The 25,126-nt window shown below is 42.6% G+C and overlaps 1 protein-coding gene across 3 annotated transcripts in view; it reads left to right on the top strand.

Annotated features, from left to right (window-relative positions):
• The window catches only part of PDGFD (platelet derived growth factor D), a 196,395-nt gene that overhangs the window by 96,883 nt on the left and 74,386 nt on the right, over nucleotides 1-25,126 (top strand). For 2 of the 3 annotated variants that reach the window (XM_048844102.2, XM_048844121.2), the window contains exon 2: nucleotides 23,771-23,975. In XM_048844102.2, the coding sequence (XP_048700059.1) occupies nucleotides 23,771-23,975 (205 nt within the window). The remainder of the gene's footprint in view (nucleotides 1-23,770; nucleotides 23,976-25,126) is intronic. The other variant, XM_048844112.2, reaches the window with a different exon arrangement.

Below are 25,126 nucleotides of genomic sequence, written 5' to 3'. Positions count from 1 at the left end.
GGACAAAAGCTGGTTAGAAGTGCAAGTAAAAAGTTCTTCCAAATGTTGCCCAATAAATAAGCAAACCAGAAAAATATGATTTGACACACACAAGGCCTAGGTAGGAAGCGTCGAATCGTGGAAGTCAACGAATGGCTACGCAGGTGGTGTCGGAGAGAAGGCTTTGGATTCTTCGACCATGGGATGGTGTTCCAAGAAGGAGTGCTAGGCAGAGACGGGCTCCACTTAACGAAGAGAGGGAAGAGCATCTTTGCGAGCAGGCTGGCTAACCTAGTGAGGAGAGCTTTAAACTAGGTTCACCGGGGGAAGGAGACCAAAGCCCTGAGGTAAGTGGGAAAGTGGGATACCGGGAGGAAGCACAGGCAGGAATGTCTGTGAGGGGAGGGCTCCTGCCTCATACTGTGAATGAGGGGCGATCAACAGGTTATCTCAAGTGCTTATATACAAATGCACAAAGCCTTGGAAACAAGCAGGGAGAACTGGAGGTCCTGGTGATGTCAAGGAACTATGACGTGATCGGAATAACAGAGACTTGGTGGGATAACTCACATGACTGGAGTACTGTCATGGATGGTTATAAACTGTTCAGGAAGGACAGGCAGGGCAGAAAAGGTGGGGGAGTAGCACTGTATGTAAGGGAGCAGTATGACTGCTCAGAGCTCCGGTACGAAACTGCAGAAAAACCTGAGTGTCTCTGGATTAAGTTTAGAAGTGTGTGCAACAAGAGTGATGTAGTGGTGGGAGTCTGCTATAGACCACCGGACCAGGGGGATGAGGTAGATGAGGCTTTCTTCCGGCAGCTCACGGAAGCTACTGGATCGCATGCCCTGATTCTCATGGGTGACTTTAATTTTCCTGATATCTGCTGGGAGAGCAATACAGCGGTGCATAGACAATCCAGGAAGTTTTTGGAAAGCGTAGGGGACAATTTCCTGGCGCAAGTGCTCGAGGAGCCAACTAGGGGGGGCGCTTTTCTTGACCTGCTGCTCACAAACCGGGTAGAATTAGTGGGGGAAGCAAAAGTGGATGGGAATCTGGGAGGCAGTGACCATGAGTTGGTTGAGTTCAGGATCCTGACACAGGGAAGAAAGGTAAGCAGCACGATACGGACCCTGGACTTCACGAAAGCAGACTTCGACTCCCTCAGGGAACGGATGGCCAGGATCCCCTGGGGGACTAACTTGAAGGGGAAAGGAGTCCAGGAGAGCTGGCTGTATTTCAAGGAATCCCTGTTGAGGTTACAGGGACAAACCATCCCGATGAGTCGAAAGAATAGTAAATATGGCAGGCGACCAGCTTGGCTTAATGGTGAAATCTTAGCGGATCTTAAACATAAAAAAGAAGCTTACAAGAAGTGGAAGGTTGGACATATGACCAGGGAAGAGTATAAAAATATTGCTAGGGCATGTAGGAATGTTATCAGGAGGGCCAAATCGCACCTGGAGCTGCAGCTAGCCAGAGATGTCAAGAGTAACAAGAAGGGTTTCTTCAGGTATGTTGGCAACAAGAAGAAAGCCAAGGAATGTGTGGGCCCCTTACTGAATGAGGGAGGCAAACTAGTGACAGAGGATGTGGAAAAAGCTAATGTACTCAATGCTTTTTTTGCCTCTGTTTTCACTAACAAGGTCAGCTCCCAGACTGCTACGCTGGGCATCACAAAATGGGGAAGAGATGGCCAACCCTCTGTGGAGATAGAGGTGGTTAGGGACTTTTTAGAAAAGCTGGACGTGCACAAGTCCATGGGGCCGGACGAGTTGCATCCGAGAGTGCTGAAGGAACTGGCGGCTGTGATTGCAGAGCCATTGGCCATTATCTTTGAAAACTCGTGGCGAACCGGGGAAGTCCCGGATGACTGGAAAAAGGCTAATGTAGTGCCAATCTTTAAAAAAGGGAAGAAGGAGGATCCTGGGAACTACAGGCCAGTCAGCCTCACTTCAGTCCCTGGAAAAATCATGGAGCAGGTCCTCAAAGAATCAATCCTGAAGCACTTGCATGAGAGGAAAGTGATCAGGAACAGCCAGCATGGATTCACCAAGGGAAGGTCATGCCTGACTAATCTAATCGCCTTCTATGATGAGATTACTGGTTCTGTGGATGAAGGGAAAGCAGTGGATGTATTGTTTCTTGACTTTAGCAAAGCTTTTGACACGGTCTCCCACAGTATTCTTGTCAGCAAGTTAAGGAAGTATGGGCTGGATGAATGCACTACAAGGTGGGTAGAAAGCTGGCTAGATTGTCGGGCTCAACGGGTAGTGATCAATGGCTCCATGTCTAGTTGGCAGCCGGTATCAAGTGGTGTGCCCCAAGGGTCGGTCCTGGGGCCGGTTTTGTTCAATATCTTCATAAATGATCTGGAGGATGGTGTGGATTGCACTCTCAGCAAATTTGCGGATGATACTAAACTGGGAGGAGTGGTAGATACGCTGGAGGGGAGGGATAGGATACAGAAGGACCTAGACAAATTGGAGGATTGGGCCAAAAGAAATCTGATGAGGTTCAATAAGGATAAGTGCAGGGTCCTGCACTTAGGACGGAAGAACCCAATGCACAGCTACAGACTAGGGACCGAATGGCTAGGCAGCAGTTCTGCGGAAAAGGACCTAGGGGTGACAGTGGACGAGAAGCTGAATATGAGTCAGCAGTGTGCCCTTGTTGCCAAGAAGGCCAATGGCATTTTGGGATGTATAAGTAGGGGCATAGCGAGCAGATCGAGGGACGTGATCGTTCCCCTCTATTCGACATTGGTGAGGCCTCATCTGGAGTACTGTGTCCAGTTTTGGGCCCCACACTTCAAGAAGGATGTGGATAAATTGGAGAGAGTCCAGCGAAGGGCAACAAAAATGATTAGGGGTCTGGAACATATGAGTTATGAGGAGAGGCTGAGGGAGCTGGGATTGTTTAGCCTGCAGAAGAGAAGAATGAGGGGGGATTTGATAGCTGCTTTCAACTACCTGAAAGGGGGTTCCAAAGAGGATGGCTCTAGACTGTTCTCAATGGTATCAGATGACAGAACGAGGAGTAATGGTCTCAAGTTACAGTGGGGGAGGTTTAGATTGGATATTAGGAAAAACTTTTTCACTATGAGGGTGGTGAAACACTGGAATGCGTTACCTAGGGAGGTGGTAGAATCTCCTTCCTTAGAGGTTTTTAAGGTCAGGCTTGACAAAGCCCTGGCTGGGATGATTTAACTGGGAATTGGTCCTGCTTTGAGCAGGGGGTTGGACTAGATGACCTTCTGGGGTCCCTTCCAACCCTTATATTCTATGATTCTATGATTCTATGACACCAGATCTGTTGTAAATCCTTTTTTCATATGTGGGCTGCCAAGCTGCATCAGTTGCTTTTCTTTCTTGTGTCAAACACGTGAACTTTTCTTTGCTCTGTGGGCAAGGGTTCAATCTGGCAAGAATAAACTGTCTTGTAGCTGTTATTTTCCTAACTTTAAATGCAATAAAGAACCTTTTTTATTATTCCTCATATTTTTTGCTGGAAATTTTTTTTGACCAAAATATAGTTGTAGGTAGTATGGAGGTAAGTGTATTTTTTTCTCAGCACAATATCTGGTAACATCTGGCCCAAGGTTACTGAGGCTAATTAAAACCTCTGCATTTTAGTACATTAAGGCTTCATTATAAGAAGCGATGGGCCAACACTAAATATTTAACTTAGTGAAGTATAACCTTAGATGCCATTAAAACATGCACAAGTAATGAAATAAATCGATCCACTGGGTAATCCAAAGCGTGTGAAGCTAGTGTTATGTATTGAAAGTAATTGCCTGAAAAAATATCTTCACGTGAAATGGAGAAGTATATCCCTGTTTGGCTTCAGCTTCACTGCTGTTGCAAGGAGACAGAATGAGATGAGAGAGAGTACTGCTTCTTAACTGTTCATTGGACTCTTTCACTCTCTTAATCTCTCTCCACTTAATCCACTTCTCAGCCCCCTATTTCAAATAACTGATGTATGGTGTGGTACTGAAATGTTAAACATGCTGTTCTGCCTATCTAGAACGCAAGGGGCCTGATTCATTACCACTCTATTCTAATTTTACACACTGCTGTGAAACTGGAATAAGGCAGTAGTGGAAAAGGCCCATTTATCTCAGCTGTATTCATCACCACTCTAGTCTGGGGGAGAGAGAATTCCACTTACTGTGAATATATTTATTTCTCCCTCAGCCAGTCCTTACCTATATAATTTAAGTCAGATACATTTTGAGATTAATGTCTTAATTCTGTAGACTCTTCTCTCCCATCTGTAGACATTTCATTATAAAAAATTAGGCTTCCATCAATAGAGGTTCACAGAACTTAACTCTGGAAGAGACTATTGTGATCATCTAGGCCAGGAGTTTCTCAACCTTTTTCTTTCTGAGGCTCCCAACATGATATAAAAACTCTACTGCCCATCTGTGCCACAACAACTGGTTTCTGGATATAAAAGCCAGGGCCGGCATTAGGGGGTAGCAAGCAGGGCAATTGCCTGAGGCCCCATGCCACAGGGGCCCCTTCAATCTAAGTTGCTCAGTCTTTGGCTTCAGCCCCAGGGTGGCATGACTCAGGGCCCCAAGTTTCAGCCCATGTGAGTCTAATGCTGGCCCTGCTTGGAGGACTCCTTGAAACCTGCTCGTGGCCCCCCAGGGAGCCCCAGACCCCTGATTGAGAACCATTGATCTAGGCCGCAGAACCTCACCCACCCACTACAGTCAGTTTGTTTGGTTAGATAGCCGTGCTCCATTGGAAATCGTAACACAGGAACATACTAACAGCGTCTGCTGTTGATGTTTAATATTTCTGTAGTCTTTTGTGTGTTCTGAAATCTTCAGAAAACAAATATGCTATTTCATGATCCTACTCACAGGATCCAGAGAGAATCTTTGCCTGCTCTTGACAAAAATTAATCATTGTAATTGTGCAATGTCTTCCTTGTCAAACCTTGCTGAATTTGCAGTCAAAGGACAACTCTAAAGCTTGGTTCTATTTTCCAGTGTGATTGCACCAGTTTTACTTTTAAAAACGAGAGTGCATGACAGTGAAGAATTACTTAATTACTTGTTGACTGCCAACAGTGTGCTCAGTTCTGTGAAGAACATAAAGGTAGATTATTGTCCATTCCCCAAGGACCCTTAGCAGACTTGAGTCCTCAATACAGTTTCCCTCACACAGGTTGTCAATGGGCTTTCATCTTTCCATGCAATATCTCTTAAGGTGTTCATACATAAGCATAATAAGGCCTCAATTTTGATTGGAGCTTGTAAAGGGAACTCAGCACCCAAGTCCACATATAGGTGACACTGGCATTCACGAAACCACTGCAGAGCTGCCACCTAATTCTCTAGGTACCTAAAATCCCTACACACTGTGACGGGGCAAGGCCATAGAAAAGGAGTGGGAGATAGATATATTAGCTCCAGGCTAAACAAATCCCTGGAACCAGGATAAGTGAAATGGCAGCTGCTCCAGGTCAATTAAGACACCTGGGACCAATTAAGAACTTTCCAGAAGGCAGGGAGAACGCTAGGTTGATTGGGACACCTGAAGCCAATCAGGGGCTGGCTGAAACTAGTTAAAAGCCTCCCAGTTAGTCAGGTGGGTGTGCATGTCAAGAGCTGTGGGAGGAAGTTGTGCTGTTGGAGAGACTGAGTAGTACACACCATATCAGGCACAAGGAAGGAGGCCCTGAGGTAAGGGTGAAGTGGAGCTTGAGGAAGTGAGGGCTGCTGTGGGGGAAGTGGCCCAGGGAATTGTACATGTCATGTTTCTGAAAGGTCAGCTACCATAGCTGATACTATTAGGGTCCCTGGGCTGGAGCCCGGAGTAGAGGGGTGGGCCTGGGCTCCCCCCTAATCTTTGCTCTCTGATTAATCACTGAGACTGGGAGACAACAGAGACTGTGCAAGGAAGAATAAGTTCTCCTCACCTCCCTCGCTGGCTTATGATGAAAATGGCTCAGTAGACTGTGACCCTGGTCTCTAGAGAGAGAAGGGTTACGTGGAGGGTCACAGTGAGCCTCTGAGGCTAGCAAAGTCCGCCAGGAAACACAGGACCCACAGAGGGAAGGACAGAGCTTTGTCACAACACTTAAGTTTCTACTTTTATAGTCCCCAAGGCACCTAATTTTCAACACCTGGGCACGTGCACAGCTGCCTAAATCCTGACACTACCAAACTGCTCAGCAGCAGCACCTAACTCACTCCTAAGCCCTAGCAGGATTCATAAACTAGGTGTTCCCCTGTCTGTTTTTCCTTTGGCCCCAGTCTGACCCTGAGCATGCCTGTAATGGAAGGAGGCAGCAATCGTGAACCTCCTTTAACTCAGTGCTTAGCGCATTCACCTTAGATATAGGTGTTCAACCTGTGTTCAATTCTCCCTCTGCCTGATATGGAGAAGGGGTTTGCTGGGGTCTTCCACTTCTAATAGACTACCCTAACTACTGAGCTATGGGGTATGCTCAGCTACATATCTCCCCTATTGAAGCTGTTCCCATTTTGATAAATAAATATTCATTGTGTCAAAGAGTAAGAGTCAGAATGACTCTGTAGTCTGGTGGTTTGGGGCTCTCGTCTAGGAGATGGAAGACCCAGGTTCCAGGTCCCCTGCTTCAATTAATATTTAATTATTTATACACAGCTTCAACCAGAGAGACTTAGACTACCCCATAGCCCATCGGTTGGCTAGTATTCACCTGGGAGGTTGGAGACCCAAGTTCAATCTCTTCTCCACCTCAGGTGGAATGGGGGTGTGAATCCAGGTCTTCCTCATCCTGGGTAAGGGCTTGGGCCCTACCCCTCTCATTGGCATTTCCGAGTTGCTGATTTAGGCAGGCTCAGCTGCTGACTTTTTGTGAATCCTGTTCCTAGGCACATAACTCTTCCCATGCATTGTACAGGGAGCCTGGGTGCCTGACTCAGGGTTGTGAAATCCAGTATGAGGCCGGGTGCCTGTGTGTCGTAGTCCCTAAGTACTACTGTAGTACAATTAATAATTATGCCTTCCTGGGTGGAACTGATTGGCTCAAGCAGGCAGAGAATGTGGGTAATAAGGCATCAGTTGTGGGGTAGGGCAGTTGAAGACAATAATACATTTGTCTTTTTGATCCCACATTTACACGCACATATATATGTCTCTTCATTGCTTTGGTCACCTCTCAAGAATTGTGTATAGCTCCGTAAAAATGCCTTAGAGCAAAGCCTCCTTTGAAATTAAAAACCAATAATTCATGCAAAATACAGCACGACATCACATATAACAAATTCCACTGTCTGAAACTAAATCAGATGAAAAACATATTTCCCTGTGCTGATCCTCAACTCCTTTGTTACAGACACTTCACAGCAGTAACCATTTCATATTTATAAAGTCCTGTGTCGATTATGTTTCTACAGTTATATTGTGCTATACTTGTGGTAGTTGAATCTTTGGGCAGGATTAGAGTTCATTTCCGCCTTTGTTTGCTGAGGGGGTTAAGACTGAGGCTTCGCACAGGAGACACCATCATAATTAGTTCCCCAGACTTTTCTTATTTTTGTTTAAATAGCCCCCACATAGTCTAAAAGAATATTTGGATCAGTGTCCTCTTGGAAAAGATTCGAGCAGATGTTTTCACAGAAATAGCTGTGCCAAGTAGTGAGATTGCAGACTAAAACACTACCTTGTGTGCTGTGCTGATCCGCGCCAAAGTTTACTTCCTGGCTGCTGCTTCATGTATATCATCAGTGATGTGAACAAGACCCTTCCCTGTTTTACTCATACCAAGTATAGCTTAGTTCTGAGGTACAGGGCTAAGGAAAGCTGCGGAAGAGCCTTTGGTGCAAGAAACACAATAAGAAAAGTCAGCTGCCACTAAGCATTTTATGAATGTACCTGGAACCGTCGTCAGATTGCAGTATCCGCCCACATGGCAGCTCCGGGGCATTTTGATTCCAAACCTCTAGAGAAAGTTTGTGTACTTATAGGAATCATACTCTGCATTTACAGTATTTAGCACTTTTAATATTCACCTCTTAAGATGCTTAACACAAATTGGGTAAGTTGTGGTGCAGAAAGAATAAAGGCCAGATTTTTAAAGGTCTTTAGGCACTTAAAGATACAAATGGGCACCTAGTGGGATTTTCAAAAGTGCCTAAGCGTCTGTGGACACCTAAATACCTTTGAAAATTTGGCCCCAAGTGACTATCTCATAGTCCTAAAGCAAGTCAGTGACAGATTTGGGAAGAGAAAACCAATTCTGTTGACTCCCAGACTGGGACATCCTTGTTTGTAGTCTTTCCATTGTTGAGAGCCATCTCAATTTACTTCTATAGGCTTTGGATCAAGTCCTTAAATATTGATGATAGGGAAAAGAAACTGGACACTTAAAACCATTGAAAAAGCACTGAATGAGAAAATTACCTTGATTCCTCTTGTGAAATAGCCCCTGTTTTCACCAACTCCTGATCTAACCTATAACCTTACATGTTGTAATCTTTATGTCTGACTGCTACAATATATTTAACATGAGAAGCCATTTCCCCTCTTTAATAATATTCTTTTTCCTTGGACTGATATTCTTCCTTTAAAAAAATTCAGATTTTGTTTATTCCTAGGAGTGCTTGAGTATGAATCAGTTTTTAATACAACATCTAAAAACAAATGTTAATTTTAAGATCATTTGGCCACAACAGACTTCAGAGGCAAAATAGTCCTAGGGTAATAGAATCTTGTGAAATGATGAAGAAAAACAAAGAAGAAAATGTTATCTTTGAATCAAGAGCTATAAAGGAGACCCCTGCAATTGCCTGCTTATCTGAAGCAACTGCGTGCCAAGGAAAAATTAGAGACCTTCGGACTGCATACTGTACTTTTTTTCTGCTACAAAGCAGTATGGGCCAAGATCTAATACCCATACCCATGCTGTGAGTAATACTTGAATAAGTGGCATCACAACATCAGTGGAACCGTACATGTGAGTAACTGCTGGGGAAATGGTTGTAGAACCTGTGCCACTCCATCCACAATGACAAAATGAAATGCAGCCTTCAGCCCTCTGATTTTTCCCTTGTAGGCTATTACCTCCAGTACGCAGTTCTTCATCAGTTTCATTTATATCCTCTCCATATCAAGATAACCATTTCCTTCTTTATTTTTCCCTGCATAACTTCTCAAGATTATATAACCCTAGGACTACTTTGCTTCATCCCTCCGGTACCAATGAGTAAGTGCTTCTCAACGTCGTAAGGGTTACACAGTCTGATTTCTTTTTCATAACTCCTTCTGAAATCCCAAGTGCAGTGTGTGCTGCATTCACCATTGGTGTGAGAATCCAATAAAGAGATGTATTACAACATTATCACTTGTTAAAGTACTGAGGAGGAAAGGCGACTTTCACCAAATTAAAATACCAGAAGGCTTTTTATATATTGGCCTAATCTGTATATTCATGTATTTTCTTTTTTTATGGGTGCTTTCTGGTTTAGAAGTGAACAGGTACTCAGCCTGTTTCTTCGTGTAGAGTAGAAACCAAACAAAGGCATGGAATGAAATTCATTGTGAAAAGCAAACATGCTAGAGAGTTCAAAACCTGTGTAAAAATAAGTAAAAGCTGTTTTTTACTCACTTGTTTGAGCAGGTTACACATGAATGTCCCCTGACCGCCACATCACATAGAAGAAATAAGCAAGAGTCTAAAGCTTTACCTTCCTGAATTCTGTACCAGGCTGCACTTTATTCTGAGAATGCGTCTCTTACTACTGTATTAGGGCAGGGTTTTCAAAATGCAGATAAGAAGAGGGTGGCTATTCCAGTGTGCAGATAGTATTAAATTAGAATAAAATGGTGCTTCTTATACCAAGGAGCACTGTAACAAGTTGTCGCTGTGACTCATATGCTCAGACTTCCTTATCAATTACCCACTTAATAGTCTCATAAATGGTAGCTGCTGAGATCCTCTTAAATTGTAGATTGGAATTAGTAATTCCAAGACTCGTGGAGCATCACTGCACAAAAGCACATACAGATTACTAATATGCATGGTGGCTTTGGAATTGAATTTTAGATCACTTTTTCTCTCCGCTGTTCACCAGCACCTGTGGTTCAGGAATTTATTTCTTTTAACAGCAGTTTAATTTTTTGTTTCTCTGGTATATCAAATGTACAACATGAACCAACTTCTTCCCTCAGAGACATGCGTATAAATCCCATGGAATTCAGAAGGTGGTGTGTGTCTGTGTATCTAAGTATTGAATATGGCCTAGTGTGCACAAAGCACTGGCTTTCGATAATACCTTAGTTATAGCATAAATAATACTTTGGAATGTGTGACATTCTATACCTTGGGGGAGCGTCCTGGAACCCCCATATTCCTCATTTTAATATAATCGTGATCTTACCTTACAGGGCATGCTCTATATGTATCGGGAAAGGTTATGATCTGCTGAAAGTCATTTAGAATCATAGAATCATAGAATATCAGGGTTGGAAGGGACCTCAGGAGGTCATCTAGTCCAACCCCCTGCTCAAAAGCAGGACCCATCCCCAATTAAATCATCCCAGCCAGGGCTTTGTCAAGCCTGACCTTAAAAACTTCTAAGGAAGGAGATTCCACCACCTCCCTAGGCAACGCATTCCAGTGTTTCACCACCCTTCTAGTGAAAAAGTTTTTCCTAATATCTAACCTAAACCTCCCCCACTGCAACTTGAGACCATTACTCCTTGTCCTGTCCTCTTCCATCACTGAGAATAGTCTAGAACCATCCTCTCTGGAACCACCTCTCAGGTAGTTGAAAGCAGCTATCAAATCCCCCCTCATTCTTCTCTTCCGCAGACTAAACAATCCCAGTTCCCTCAGCCTCTCCTCATAAGTCATGTGTTCCAGACCTCTAATCATTTTTGTTGCCCTTCGCTGGACTCTTTCCAATTTATCCACATCCTTCTTGTAGTGTGGGGCCCAAAACTGGACACAGTACTCCAGATGAGGCCTCACCAATGTCGAATAGAGGGGGACGATCATGTCCCTCGATCTGCTCGCTATGCCCCTACTTATACATCCCAAAATGCCATTGGCCTTCTTGGCAACAAGGGCACACTGCTGACTCATATCCAGCTTCTTGTCCACTGTCACCCCTAGGTCCTTTTCCGCAGAACTGCTGCCTAGCCATTCGGTCCCTAGTCTGTAGCTGTGCATTGGGTTCTTCCATCCTAAGTGCAGGACCCTGCACTTATCCTTATTGAACCTCATCAGATTTCTTTTGGCCCAATCCTCCAATTTGTATAGGTCCCTCTGTATCCTATCCCTGCCCTCCAGCGTATCTACCACTCCTCCCAGTTTAGTATCATCCGCACATTTGCTGAGAGTGCAATCCACACCATCCTCCAGATCATTTATGAAGATATTGAACAAAACCGGCCCCAGGACCGACCCTTGGGGCACTCCACTTGATACCGGCTGCCAACTAGACATGGAGCCATTGATCACTACCCGTTGAGCCCGACAATCTAGCCAGCTTTCTACCCACCTTATAGTGCATTCATCCAGCCCATACTTCCTTAACTTGCTGACAAGAATACTGTGGGAGACCGTATCAAAAGCTTTGCTAAAGTCAAGAAACAATACATCCACTGCTTTCCCTTCATCCACAGAACCAGTAATCTCATCATAAAAGGCAATTAGATTAGTCAGGCATGACCTTCCCTTGGTGAATCCATGCTGGCTGTTCCTGATCACTTTCCTCTCATGCAAGTGCTTCAGGATTGATTCTTTGAGGACCTGCTCCATGATTTTTCCGGGGACTGAAGTGAGGCTGACTGGCCTGTAGTTCCCAGGATCCTCCTTCTTCCCTTTTTTAAAGATGGGCACTACATTAGCCTTTTTCCAGTCATCCGGGACTTCCCCCGTTCGCCATGAGTTTTCAAAGGTAATGGCCAATGGCTCTGCAATCACAGCTGCCAGTTCCTTTAGCACTCTCGGATGCAACTCGTCTGGCCCCATGGACTTGTGCACGTCCAGCTTTTCTAAATAGTCCCTAACCACCTCTTTCTCCACAGAGGGCTGGCCATCTATTCCCCATGTTGTGATGCCCAGCGCAGCAGTCTGGGAGCTGACCTTGTTCGTGAAGACAGAAGCAAAAAAAGCATTGAGTACATTAGCTTTTTCCACATCCTCTGTCACTAGGTTGCCTCCCTCATTCATTAAGGGGCCCACACTTTCCTTGGCTTTCTTCTTGTTGCCAACATACCTGAAGAAACCCTTCTTGTTACTCTTGACATCTCTCGCTAGCTGCAGCTCCAGATGCGATTTGGCCCTCCTAATTTCATTCCTACATGCCCGAGTAATATTTTTATACTCTATCCATATATGTGTATCATTAATGCATATAAAGTTATGAGAATTGTGTTGTCTGGTGGTCACTAAAACATACTGTAAGTTGGGGAATCAGCCAGATATTAGCTCCCCAGAGGTAACAGCAAGGAAAGTAACCAACACCTGGGTGGGGCATCAATCAATCCATCCACGACCATTGTCCAGCAAGGGAGCTACAATGCAATGACTCACCCACATGAGGCCACACTACAGGAATTGCTCAACCTTGCCTGGAGACTCAGCAATGTACCCAGACATGCCTAGTCTTGTGTTTTCCAAGCACATGGACTGAGGTTATAAAACAGACACAGAGGCCATATGCTGGACCCTTCTCCTGCCCCCACCTATGCTGCAAGCAACTAAGACACTGAGAAGAAGACAAGACTCCAACAGAGAAGATTGGCCCAGGTTTAAGGAACAAACCTGTATATTAAGGACTGCAATATCCAGTGGGGTAAGAAAAATTGCTTAATCTAGATGTTACCCAGTCTCAGAGGGTTGAGAGTTTAGACTGCATGCTTATATTTTATTTCTTTTGGTAAATAACTCTGACTTTTTGACTATCAATTAACATCACTTAAAATCTATCTTTTATAGTCAATAAATTTGTTAATCTGCTCAGGTTTTGCAAAGGCTGGTGTATATCCACTTTCCATTGTTGAAGTGGTGAACCAATTAATAAATTTTCACTGCCTATCTTGAGCTGAGCAAGATAGTATATTCCTGAGGTACAGTGCTGGGAGCTGGGTGGGATTCGGCTCTGGTGCCTTTCTCTGTGTGATTCATGAGTGGTTTAGGAAGCATTTATGCAATCTAACTGGGTGTGTGGGGCTCCACATGCTGTTGTGCTGAGTGATCACTGCGCCTGGAGAGGCTTGCTGCTTGTCACTAACAAGGCATTGTGAGAGACAGCCCAGGCTGGAGAGAGTTCAGGGGGCACAGTGGTCCCACAGTCGCAGGCTGAACCCCGGGGAACCCATCACAGAATGTATACACCCTCCTTCACCCTCATGAAAAAAACGGCCAGTCCTAGCCGACCAGCTGGGTAACAGACAAATTGAGATGCCTATTTGGGACCTAAGCCAAAGTCATTGGGAATCTTTTTCCATTTACTCCAATGGGCTTTGGATCCAACCCTTAGTGTCTGTATGGATGAACTTACCTGATAAGTGGCATATACGGTGCTTTTAAAATGTCACTCTGTCATTTAGGACTTAATCCAGTAAACCGCTTAAGTACATGTTTGACTGTACAGAGGTGAGTAATTCCAGTGAAATGAATGGGACTACGCAAGTGTTTAAAGTTAAGCAGTACTTTCACTCAGTTTACTCATTGATCTGAGCCATACGTTCTGACTGCAGAGTGGCTGTTTCCTTAGCTTAATGATGAAGTATGCTGTACATGGGTGCCAACCTCAGGGCAGACTGTCAAGAAACAGCACATGAATCCCAAACTGGTTGTGTGTTCTATACTTAGATTTCACCAACCAAGTAACAAGTGTAACAAGTGTGAACTCCTCAGACACTAGAACAGCCTTAATGGGGAGCCACAGACAGTCCCCTCACATACTCGGAATTCTGTCTTGCCACGCAGGCAAGCCTGCCTCTGTGATAGATTATCCCTTACACCCAAAAAATCACAACAATATTCAGGTAATTTCCAGTCCCAGTCACTTAAGCCAGGTCAAGTGGGTTTCATAGAATATCAGAGTTGGAAGGGACCTCAGGAGATCATCTAGTCCAACCCCCTGCTCAAAGCAGGCACAATCCCCAATTTTTTTTTTTTTTGCCCCAGATCCCTAAATGGCCCCCTCAAGGATTGAACTCACAACCGTGGGTTTAGCAGGCCAATGCTCAAACCACTGAGCTATCCCCAGTGCACCCCAGATCTCTCAGCAAACGCAACACTTGTAGCCAATCCTATAATAAATTAACTAAAGGTTTATTAACGAAGAAAAGAAATGAGAGTCATTTACAAGATTAAAGCAGGTAAACATACACTCACAAATGAGATATAGTCTTGGGTTCTAAAAAATGATAGTAGCTGCTTTAAATGCAAGCTTTATATGTCCTGTAGGGCTTACCCAAGCTAAACATCAGGGGAGCCCCTTATGCTTAGAAATCTTTGCCCCTCAGATTTCAAGCAGCATTGGGATAATAGTTTCTCCTTAACAGGCATTTTTCTTCCCTTCGCCAGCATTCAAGCTGTGATGGGATGAGGGCTTGTGCACATATCCTCTTCAGGGGTGCAGGGGAAGCAATTAGCAAAGTCTTTTGTCCACAATGGTTTGTCTGATGTCTGTGGACCTTTTTTTGTTGTGGAGGAGGTAACACCTCTTGTGATAAAGTAGCACACTTGGTAGTGCTTGTCCCCTGACTGTGAGGGGTTTACAATCTTAGCAAACATTTTGATAATTACAAAGCAAACATTTAAACATTACTCTTATAACGTGATACAAAGATTGCAGAGCCATTGGCCATTATCTTTGAAAACTCGTGGCGAACCGGGTGACTGGAAAAAGGCTAATGTAGTGCCAATCTTTAAAAAAGGGAAGAAGGAGGATCCTGGGAACTACAGGCCAGTCAGCCTCACTTCAGTCCCTGGAAAAATCATGGAGCAGGTCCTCAAAGAATCAATCCTGAAGCACTTGCATGAGAGGAAAGTGATCAGGAACAGCCAGCATGGATTCACCAAGGGAAGGTCATGCCTGACTAATCTAATCGCCTTTTATGATGAGATTACTGGTTCTGTGGATGAAGGGAAAGCAGTGGATGTATTGTTTCTTGACTTTAGCAAAGCTTTTGACACGGTCTCCCACAGTATTCTTGTCAGCAAGTTAAGGAAGTATGGGCTGGATGAATGCACTACAAGGTGGGTAGAAAGCTGGCTAGATTGTCGGGCTCAACGGGTAGTGATCAATGGCTCCATATCTAGTTGGCAGCCGGTATCAAGTGGAGTACCCCAGGGGTCGGTCCTGGGGCCAGTTTTGTTCAATATCTTCATAAATGATCTGGAGGATGGTGTGGATTGCACTCTCAGCAAATTTGCGGATGATACTAAACTGGGAGGAGTGGTAGATACGCTGGAGGGGAGGGATAGGATACAGAAAGACCTAGACAAATTGGAGGATTGGGCCAAAAGAAATCTGATGAGGTTCAATAAGGATAAGTGCAGGGTCCTGCACTTAGGACGGAAGAACCCAATGCACAGCTACAGACTAGGGACCGAATGGCTAGGCAGCAGTTCTGCAGAAAAGGACCTAGGGGTGACAGTGGACGAGAAGCTGGATATGAGTCAGCAGTGTGCCCTTGTTGCCAAGAAGGCCAATGGCATTTTGGGATGTATAAGTAGGGGCATAGCGAGCAGATCGAGGGACGTGATCGTTCCCCTCTATTCGACATTGGTGAGGCCTCATCTGGAGTACTGTGTCCAGTTTTGGGCCCCACACTTCAAGAAGGATGTGGATAAATTGGAAAGAGTCCAGCGAAGGGCAACAAAAATGATTAGGGGTCTGGAACACATGAGTTATGAGGAGAGGCTGAGGGAGCTGGGATTGTTTAGTCTGCAGAAGAGAAGAATGAGGGGGGATTTGATAGCTGCTTTCAACTACCTGAAAGGGGGTTCCAAAGAGGATGGCTCTAGACTGTTCTCAATTGTAGCAGATGACAGAACGAGGAGCAATGGTCTCAAGTTGCAGTGGGGGAGGTTTAGATTGGATATTAGGAAAAACTTTTTCACTAGAAGGGTGGTGAAACACTGGAATGCGTTACCTAGGGAGGTGGTAGAATCTCCTTCCTTAGAGGTTTTTAAGGTCAGGCTTGACAAAGCCCTGGCTGGGATGATTTAACTGGGAATTGGTCCTGCTTTGAGCAGGGGGTTGGACTAGATGACCTTCTGGGGTCCCTTCCAACCCTGATATTCTATGATTCTATGATTCTAAGTAGGATTGACACATGCAGCATCCTACAAGAATTCCATAAAGTCTAAAGCCTAAACAGATTCTTATAACTCCAATACCTATTTCAACAACACTAACACACAGGTGACCTAGACTGGTTTCCAGCTATGCATTTGTCAGTGGTCAGTGAGGCCCAGGGGCTTGGCATGAACTGACACCTGGTCTGCCGCTGTCACAGATATGACTGTACTACTTCTAGCCTGGTAAATGGCTTGTTCTTTTTGATCCACTTAAGAGGATCCAGGTTCTTTCAGTACCAAGATCTCATATGGCTACAGAGCCCAATTCTGCTTTCAATGAAATACTTTGCCATTGACTTCAGTGGGAGCAGTGTTGTACTCCTTTGTATGTGCCTTTTGCCTTTAAATGACAAAAAGATTATTAGGAGCAGCAGCACCATATGATATCCTTCTCCTCATTAGAGCACAGAAATGTAATGTGTTTATTGGCTATGATTCTTTTTAGTGTTTATAGTAACGAAAAAGTAACCATGTATTTTAAACAAGGCAAATGATTCTGCAGTATTGCACCTCTTCCCAGAAAGCTGTGACCAAGTATGAAATATGCAATTTTGACCATGAAATCTGTCATCTTTCCCTCTGATTTTCATATAGCCTTACGGATAATAAATAAAATTCCTGCTTTTTACAAGGGGGAATCTAGGAAAAATAAATGGACAACAGAAAGAGCTGCCATAATTACAGTGTGTTTGGCATGTCTGTGACCCAGGTGAACTGATTCATGGCCTGGATTCAAAACCACTTTTCTGTTCTTTACTTACTACTTTGTGGTTTCAACTATTTAAATCAGGCTAATTTTCAGCCCAGGGAACTGAAGAGTCATTATTCTCCAAAAATGTTATCTTTCATGTGTTTAAAAACTGGTAACAAAATACTGTGTTTTGCCAGATGGAACAGTGGTGGGGCAAGGAAGATAAATTCAGTAGACCCTCAGAGTTACGAACACACTGGGAATGGAGGTTGTTCATAGCTCTGAACAAAATATTATGGTTGTTCTTTCAAAAGTTTACAACTGAACATTGACTTAATACAGCTTTGAAACTTTACTATGCAGAAGAAAAAAGCTGATTTTAATCTTAATCTTTAATCTTATCTTAATTTAAATGAAACAAGCACAGAAACAGTTTCCTTATCTTGTCAATTGTTTTAAATTTCCCTTTAGTTTTTTAGTAGTTTACATTTAACAGAGTACTGCTTTTTAAAAAAAAATATTTATTTTTATTTTTTGGTTTCCTCTGCTTGATTGTGTACTTCCAGTTCCAGATGAGGTGTATGGTTGACAGGTCAGTTCGTAACTCTGGTGTTTGTAACTCTGAGGTTCTACTCTATCTGGAAAACCACCACATGAGAACACCAAACTATTTTTCTAAAATAAAACAATCTAAGAAACATTAGAGACATGAAGTATGTTCTTTGCTACTGGCTATGTTCTTATACAAAATCTTCTGCTGAGTTCTTCATCTTAATGAAATACTTGATGTTCTTTGTTCTGAAGATGCCCAAAAGTTGATGTCAGAGTTAGCTGTAATTATCTTCTTTGTCTTTGTCTTCTTCTTATTATTATTTTATTTTATTTTTCTTGAAGGAATTCACTTTTGCGTGATAGTCCTAAGGGTAAAAACACTTTTGTGGTGGGAACATTGCTCCATGTGATTTGAAGCTGCTTTAGCAAGGCTCCTCAAACTAAAATGCAAATAAGTCTTTAAATACAAAGAAATGAAAATCTTTGTGTTTCCATATCTCACTGCTTGTACAGCATGGGGTGGAAGAGCATGTGAAAGCTGGGTAGGAAAAATAGTGAAGAAGGGCAAGATTGTCAGAAGTACTCATCACCCACAAAAAAGACTAGATTATCATAAAAACTCAGCCAGACTTACAGAAGTGTTTAGCATCTGTCATCTCCCATAGAGAACAATGGGTGCTGAATAGTGCTGTGTGAATAACTGATTTTTCCATTCACTGGCTGAACCAAAAAATGGCAGGGGCGTGGGAATTGTTTCGGGCAGAATACATGTTTTATTTGAGCCAAAACAAAATGTTTCATTTGGTTTTGAGTTTTTTAACCTTTCTTCAATAAAATCAAAGTAAATTTTGAAACTAAAATTTGTTTTACATTGAAATATTTTGTGTTTTTTTTCTTACTGTAACAGTTCAGCACAAATTTACGTAACATTTCAGTAGACCTGACTACATTTTTCAATGAAAAGGTTTTGTCCAAAAAATGTTGTCCCGCTCTAATGCTGAGCACTTTTGAAAATCGAGCCATTTTGTTTAGATACCGAAACAGGAGCAGAACTCTCTTGAACTTTTGACTCAGCATGTACATTAATACTTTTAAAGATGATTGTTGGAAGAGAACTGGGAGAGAAAAAAAACTTATTGAACTTCTCAGCTAAATCAAACACAGAATAAGCTGCTTCCCATTCATTTCCCAGTCTGTCCCCCTTGTTTTTCGCAAAAAGAAAAGGAGTACTTGTGGCACCTTAGAGACTAACCAATTTATTTGAGCATAAGCTTTTGTGAGCTACAGCTCACTTCATCGGATGCATACTGTGGAAAGTGTAGAAGATCTTTTTATACACACAAAGCATGAAAAAATACCTCCCCCACCCCACTCTCCTGCTGGTAATAGCTTATCTAAAGTGATCACTCTCCTTACAATGTGTATGATAATCAAGTTGGGCCATTTCCAGCACAAATCCAGGTTTTCTCACCCCCCCCCACACACACACACAAACCCACTCTCCTGCTGGTAATAGCTTATCTAAAGTGACCACTCTCCTTACAATGTGTATGATAATCAAGATGGGCCATTTCCAGCACCAATCCAGGGTTTAACAAGAACGTCGGGGGGGGGGAGGGGGGGAGGAAAAAACAAGGGGAAATAGGTTACCTTGCATAATGACTTAGCCACTCCCAGTCTCTATTCAAGCCTAAGTTAATCTGTATCCAATTTGCAAATGAATTCCAATTCAACAGTTTCTCGCTGGAGTCCAGTGAAACTAATTATTTCAGGTCGATCTGGGAGGATTTTCACATATACCTAAGCGAAAGTGACTGGCACTTCAATTCCTGCTCTCCTAGGTCTCTTGTAAATGAGACAACAGTCTCCTAAGTTACTTAGGCTGTCTTTAATGAAAGATTTCTCTTACTGTAACTGTTTAAATGATATATTTTATTCTAAACTCTGTTTTATAGGGAAAATAATTAATAAATCATAAAGATTATCTAAATCTTTATCTCTAGGAACATGCCAAATATATTGAAAAAACATTTTAAAATGTTAAAATTCATAAATACCTAATAATACTTTACCTTCGAACAGGAAATCTTCACCAAGGATGTTTGATTACACGGAGAATAATAAATTTTAGAAGGCCATCAGTAAAAACATAATTGATAAGTACTCCCACAACAAACTAACATGTCAATTACATTTTGAACACAAATATTTTGAAATTCATAAGTAATCCACCCAAAACATAAATTTATGACAATAATCTAAATGATTGTTAACTAGCTGAGTAAGATATGGTGGGAAAACCATAAGAATGGTGCAAAAATAAGTTTACCGACCAGGTTGATCCAGATTTTTCAGACATGTCCGAATCATCTTCAGAGTCTTTGACTTCTGAGGATTATTTTTCATAATGTTGTTTCATTCTGACAATGAATCCTTGCATTTCTTTGTTGCATTGTTTACATTTGGCCCATGTTCCTTTTTTATCCAGAGGACAGGGTTTTCTTGAAAATATTCCCAAGTAGGGTCTTTTTTACAACCTGCAGCCATGGCATTTTTCTTCCTCCAGTTCCCAGGTGTTGCAGTCAACACTAGAGGCTGCTCTCTGAAGTATGTTATCCATTCTTCCCACAGTGTCCTGCTTTGACACCAGTGTTGCTCCTTTCTGGTTGCACACTCTTCTCCTTCTTCCTTGTTTTTCAACTCTCCCAACCTCACCTCCTCCAGAAAAATTAAAGAACTAACAACAATCCCAGACTTGTGCTCATGTAACCAACGTGGCTTTTGCACTGCACTATTTTATTTAGTTAGAGGCAGAAGGAGGCAGTTGAGAAATTAAGGGATTTCTGTTTGTATCTCTGTTACACATGAAAGGAGACAGAACAAGGCCATTTACTCGAAGTGTCCAAAACCATCCAGAAGCAAGGGCTGGTAGTTACTAAGCAGATCAGTGTTTTTCCCTGAGCTGGAGAGTAAAGTTTCCATCGTGGGTGGAGTCCTAAATATTCATAATTTGAGAACTGAGCCAATCAGCGCTCAAGTAGGGAGAAGCTGTAAAATAGGAATATGAGATCACCCAGGTGGGCTCAGTGAATGATTCTGTTGAGATACATGATGGTGTCTCCTGGAGTCAGAGGCCAGGCCCCAAAACCTGTGATGACTTTGCCGGTATCTTACACCCAGTAGCACAGTCTCCTGGGTTCCCCACAGGATCAAGCCCTTAATACAGGGCTTATTGTGCCATATTTATAAAGCTTGACCTCAAAAGTTAGGTGTTTCCCCCCCCCAAATTCTTTTTTATATAGAAAAGCAGCCTTTAACCAAAGTTTTAGATACAGGATCAGTCATGTATTCAGCATATTCATTTTTTATTTAAAAGTTTTAAGAGATTATAATAAGTTTAGGCCTTAACATATGTTGTATTAAATTCAGATTTCATTTTAGGTTTCTTTTTTAAAAAAGAAAAAACTTATTATAATTTAATAACAAAATAAACACTCCAATTTAAATAAAAAATCCACTTTTTATTTTATTGTTTAAATAATGGATTTGTATGCATCATGCATCCCTTTGTCCTGGACTAATATTTCTTTCTGCCATTCTCTCCCACGTGAATGGTACTTGATTGCTACGGGTGCCCCTGCTGTTTCTGGGTAGTCCTATGTTTACCTTCTTCTAAAGGCTTCATCACTTAAGCTTTGTGTATCGGTGCACAAGTTGTAAGACAATGTGACTAGTTTGCACACATCGCCCCAGCAGTTTCCTTAGTGCCCATCAGCCTGATGAGTCGTAAGTGGCAAACCTCCAAAGGCTCAGTTTGGATTGGATTGGATAAGCACCTCCAGGTTTCAGAGCCTCTCTAAACCAGTGATTCTCAAGCTATCTGACGTGGGGGACCGGCAATTTGTTTTTCCAGTGTGTGCGCAGACCGGCAGCCGATGGCTCACGGACCGGCACCGGTTCGTGGACCACCACTTTGAGTAGCACTGCTCTAAACCACTTAATTCTGCAAAAGGATGTTGAAAGTACCATGAGAGATCAGCAACATTCAGTCTTTGCTCCAGCCATTAAGCAAGGTAGCACATGGGGTTGTAACATAGTGTATGGGAGAGGGAGTCAGAAGAGTTAGTCCAACTATTTCAAAGCTCAAAAAGTGTTCAGTTCAAACTTCAGGTGATGGTTTTGAGTGGGTCCCTAGTGAAGAGTAGCAGACCCGGTGTTTATAACCAACTGGAGTTTCCTGCTTTGTACATGCACATGTGATTCAGAAGTTTGACCTGCATATTGCAGAGTTCCATCAGACATTTGTGTTTCAGTGCTGACTTACTCAAGTGTGGTTGATTTTCTGGCAGAACATCCCAGGCTTCAGGTTAAATAAAAAGAATGCAAGCAAGCCTATCTTCTGTGGAGTGGATGAATGTTAGCAACATATCTCTCTCAGCTGGGGGAAAAGGCAGACTAGTTAAAGCAAAGGACAGTTGTTTCCAACTTACTGTGAAGCCCGATTAAAATATATTGCCTCTGACATTCTAATCACAGCAAGTGAGAACTGCGGTGTAAACCTATGTAAAGATTGGCTAGAGAAGGGAACATTTCAACTAGGAGCATGGACAGTGCTGGGTCAGCAATTAAATGTGATCTGTTAACAAGGGAATTACACTTCTTCATTATAGCCAGTGCTTTGCTGTGCTAGAAAAAGTACAAACACACCCAAATGTAGGTTGAATTCTGCCATCCTTAATCTAGTAAAACTCTTGTTGATTTTAATGGAAGTTTTGCTGAACTCAGAATTGCAGAATTTGGGCCCTATTTTTTTAAGATGAAAACTTTCCACTAACCATTTAGTGTTATCCTTTTTACTGGCTGATTAGGACTCAGTCCTGCAACGTGCTAAGCACTGTTTGGCAGTACTGAACAATCCAAATTCTATTTACTCCAATGGGAGTTGACAATGCTCAACATTTCAGAGTGCTCCGTGCATTGCTGATTCAAGCCCTTATTTACTTGAAAAGTGTGAGTTGGGGGAGATGCGGGGAGAACAGTTCATCTTGAAGATTGTTTGAGTAAAGCATTTTTATAATAGTTATACCAGCAACCCAGGCTTTTATAAGTTTCAGATTGTTTTGCACCTAGAGTTATTCACTTCTCAGAAGAGTAGGTGATGAACTATTAAAATGTTTCCGTTTACTGTATGCAGCTTGGTATTTACAGTCATGAGCCAATGAAAAGCAACCTAAGGAAAAACAAAAAAAGATTTTCTTACCATGGAGTTTGCACCATTTCTTTTAGTTCCTGTTTTTCTTGGGTATCCTACAAAATTCCCCTTTTCCCCAAGAGCTCAGAAGTATTCAGTCAAACATGAAGTTGTTCTGTAAAAGAAGGGGGAAAAATAACTTTGGTTGCTGATATATGGACAATGTCTGGTGGTTCTTACATTTTTTTCTTGTCACTTTATACTGCAGATCATCTCTTTGTGCCATAGACCCCCACATTGCCCTGCAGCACACCAACATTTGTGGGGTGGGGAAGGATTTGCTATTCATAACTCTTTTAGAGAATTGTTTTCATACCATGGATTTCCTGTTTTTTGTACTTGGAGCTTGTCTACATGGTACGTTAGTGTGCACCAACTGGGGCATAAATTCTGCTGCGCACCACTGTGTCATGCACTAACTGTCCGTGTGGACCCTACTGGTGCACACTAAAAGTTTCATTAGTGCATTGATGTAACACTGTTTGAAATGGGACACACACATGCATGTTCACAGCCTTATTATTGTTTCTGTCTTTCAGAGGGGATCTACCCCCTGATTCTTTCAAATTCTGCTTACAAAATTTGGGAATCAGGTTTTGTTTCCATCTTTGCCTCTGTCTTTCTCCCCTAGTTGTGAGATGTAAATTCTGCCTTAAGAGCAAAATGGTGGGAGATAGAGAATGTAAATAAAACATATAGATAGATTAGATATAATCATAACACAGAGATTATATGTAGATGGATGTTACTATTTCTGTTCTGAGTCAGGCAAGGGACTGTTCTTTACATTAATGGGAAACATGATTGTGCTTCCCTATTTAAACAACAGCTGCCATTAAACCCTGCTCCTTAGACACCTCCTATGTAAATAATGCTTGTTGTGTTGTTAAACTGTTGTTTTTTTGCCTTCCTGTATCTGGAGCATCATACTAATTTCTACAAGTTGTGACTACTAACAGAGAGCAATCACCTCACAGACTTGTACCGAAAAGAAGAGATCATCAGTGTCGGAGGAAATGGCTGCATCCACAGTCCTCGCTTCCCAAGTAGCTACCCAAGGAACCTGTTACTGACATGGCGGCTGCTCTCGACAGGGAATACAAGGATACAGCTGGCCTTTGATAATCAGTTTGGATTGGAGGAGCCAGAAAATGATATCTGCAGGTGAGAGAAAAGCTATCCAGAGAGCTAATCATGTCATTTTAAAAATCAGCTGACCAAATGTCTTGCATGGTGCTTTGGAGGGGTCCATTAGGGATTCCGTTTCAGATTAACGAGATATCTGGCTACCAACACTACAAACCAAACTCTCTGAATAAACTTACCTGCATCAGGCTTGAACTGTTTCCTGTGAATTGAAGTCCTCGCCTGGTATTTTAAATGCAGCACACTCGAGTCTTAGGCACTGCTGGCTCCCTGCACAAATGCTAAAAGAATGGGTTTTTGCCCACTGTAACTAAGGACAATGGATGTTTCTTTTTTCAGTTATGCGAAACACATTTTTCTTCAGTATGTCAGTTTAGACAGCTGGGTATTTGCTGCGAGGGAAGAGGCAGACAGGGAAGAGCAGGGGTAGGGGAACAGTGTGCTGTGCTCTGGGAATTATATGGCCAGAATGATTGACTGGCTGTTAGCTCTCTTTAATTATTATTTGCATCTCCGTATAATTTGTTCTAGGTGGTTGAAATATAGCTCCAGAGTCAGCGGTATACTCTGTCTGCTTTGTACCACTCTGGTGATGCAAAGCAGCTATAAGCTCAGTTGACGGGGCTGGTTAGACCAGGTTTATAGCTTTTCATCACCAGAACATACAGTTGAATTTGGCCGATAATTAATAAAATAAACTAATACAAATGTTTCTGATGTTCATGTTTTTGTTGTTCAGGGTGTATTTAGTGTGGGAGGGAAGGCCTCAAGCCTTCCCAGACACTTTCCAGGGCACATCTTCAGAAGCCAGATTGCTGTGCAGCAGTATTGGCACTCTGTCTGACTGTTATTACTTATCGCTACACCTAACCAGAAAACCTGTGTTGTTTTCTTTCTACTCCCACCCGCTTTCATGTCTTCTCCCAGCATCTTATTCAGTTAATTTGCATTTAGAGGCTTTGGTGAGTCTGTGTGGTTTTATTATTATTTTTCAATTGGTAATTTTCTGCATTACCAATGAACTGAGAGAACCATTCCAGTCAGTTTGTTTTTCAGTTAATGACAAAAGAATGCAGACTCAACCTGGCCATCCTTCTCTGCATGTTTATTATCTTGGCAGCTTTTACTCTGCTCTGTCATTGTTGGTGTGAGAGCAATTACAGTGTAAT

Source organism: Caretta caretta, chromosome 1 (genome assembly GCF_965140235.1).
Source record: "Caretta caretta isolate rCarCar2 chromosome 1, rCarCar1.hap1, whole genome shotgun sequence".
In the NCBI taxonomy this organism is placed as follows: domain Eukaryota; kingdom Metazoa; phylum Chordata; order Testudines; family Cheloniidae; genus Caretta; species Caretta caretta.
The sequence above is the reverse complement of the archived record's forward strand: the minus strand, read 5'-3'. Positions and strand labels throughout refer to the sequence as shown.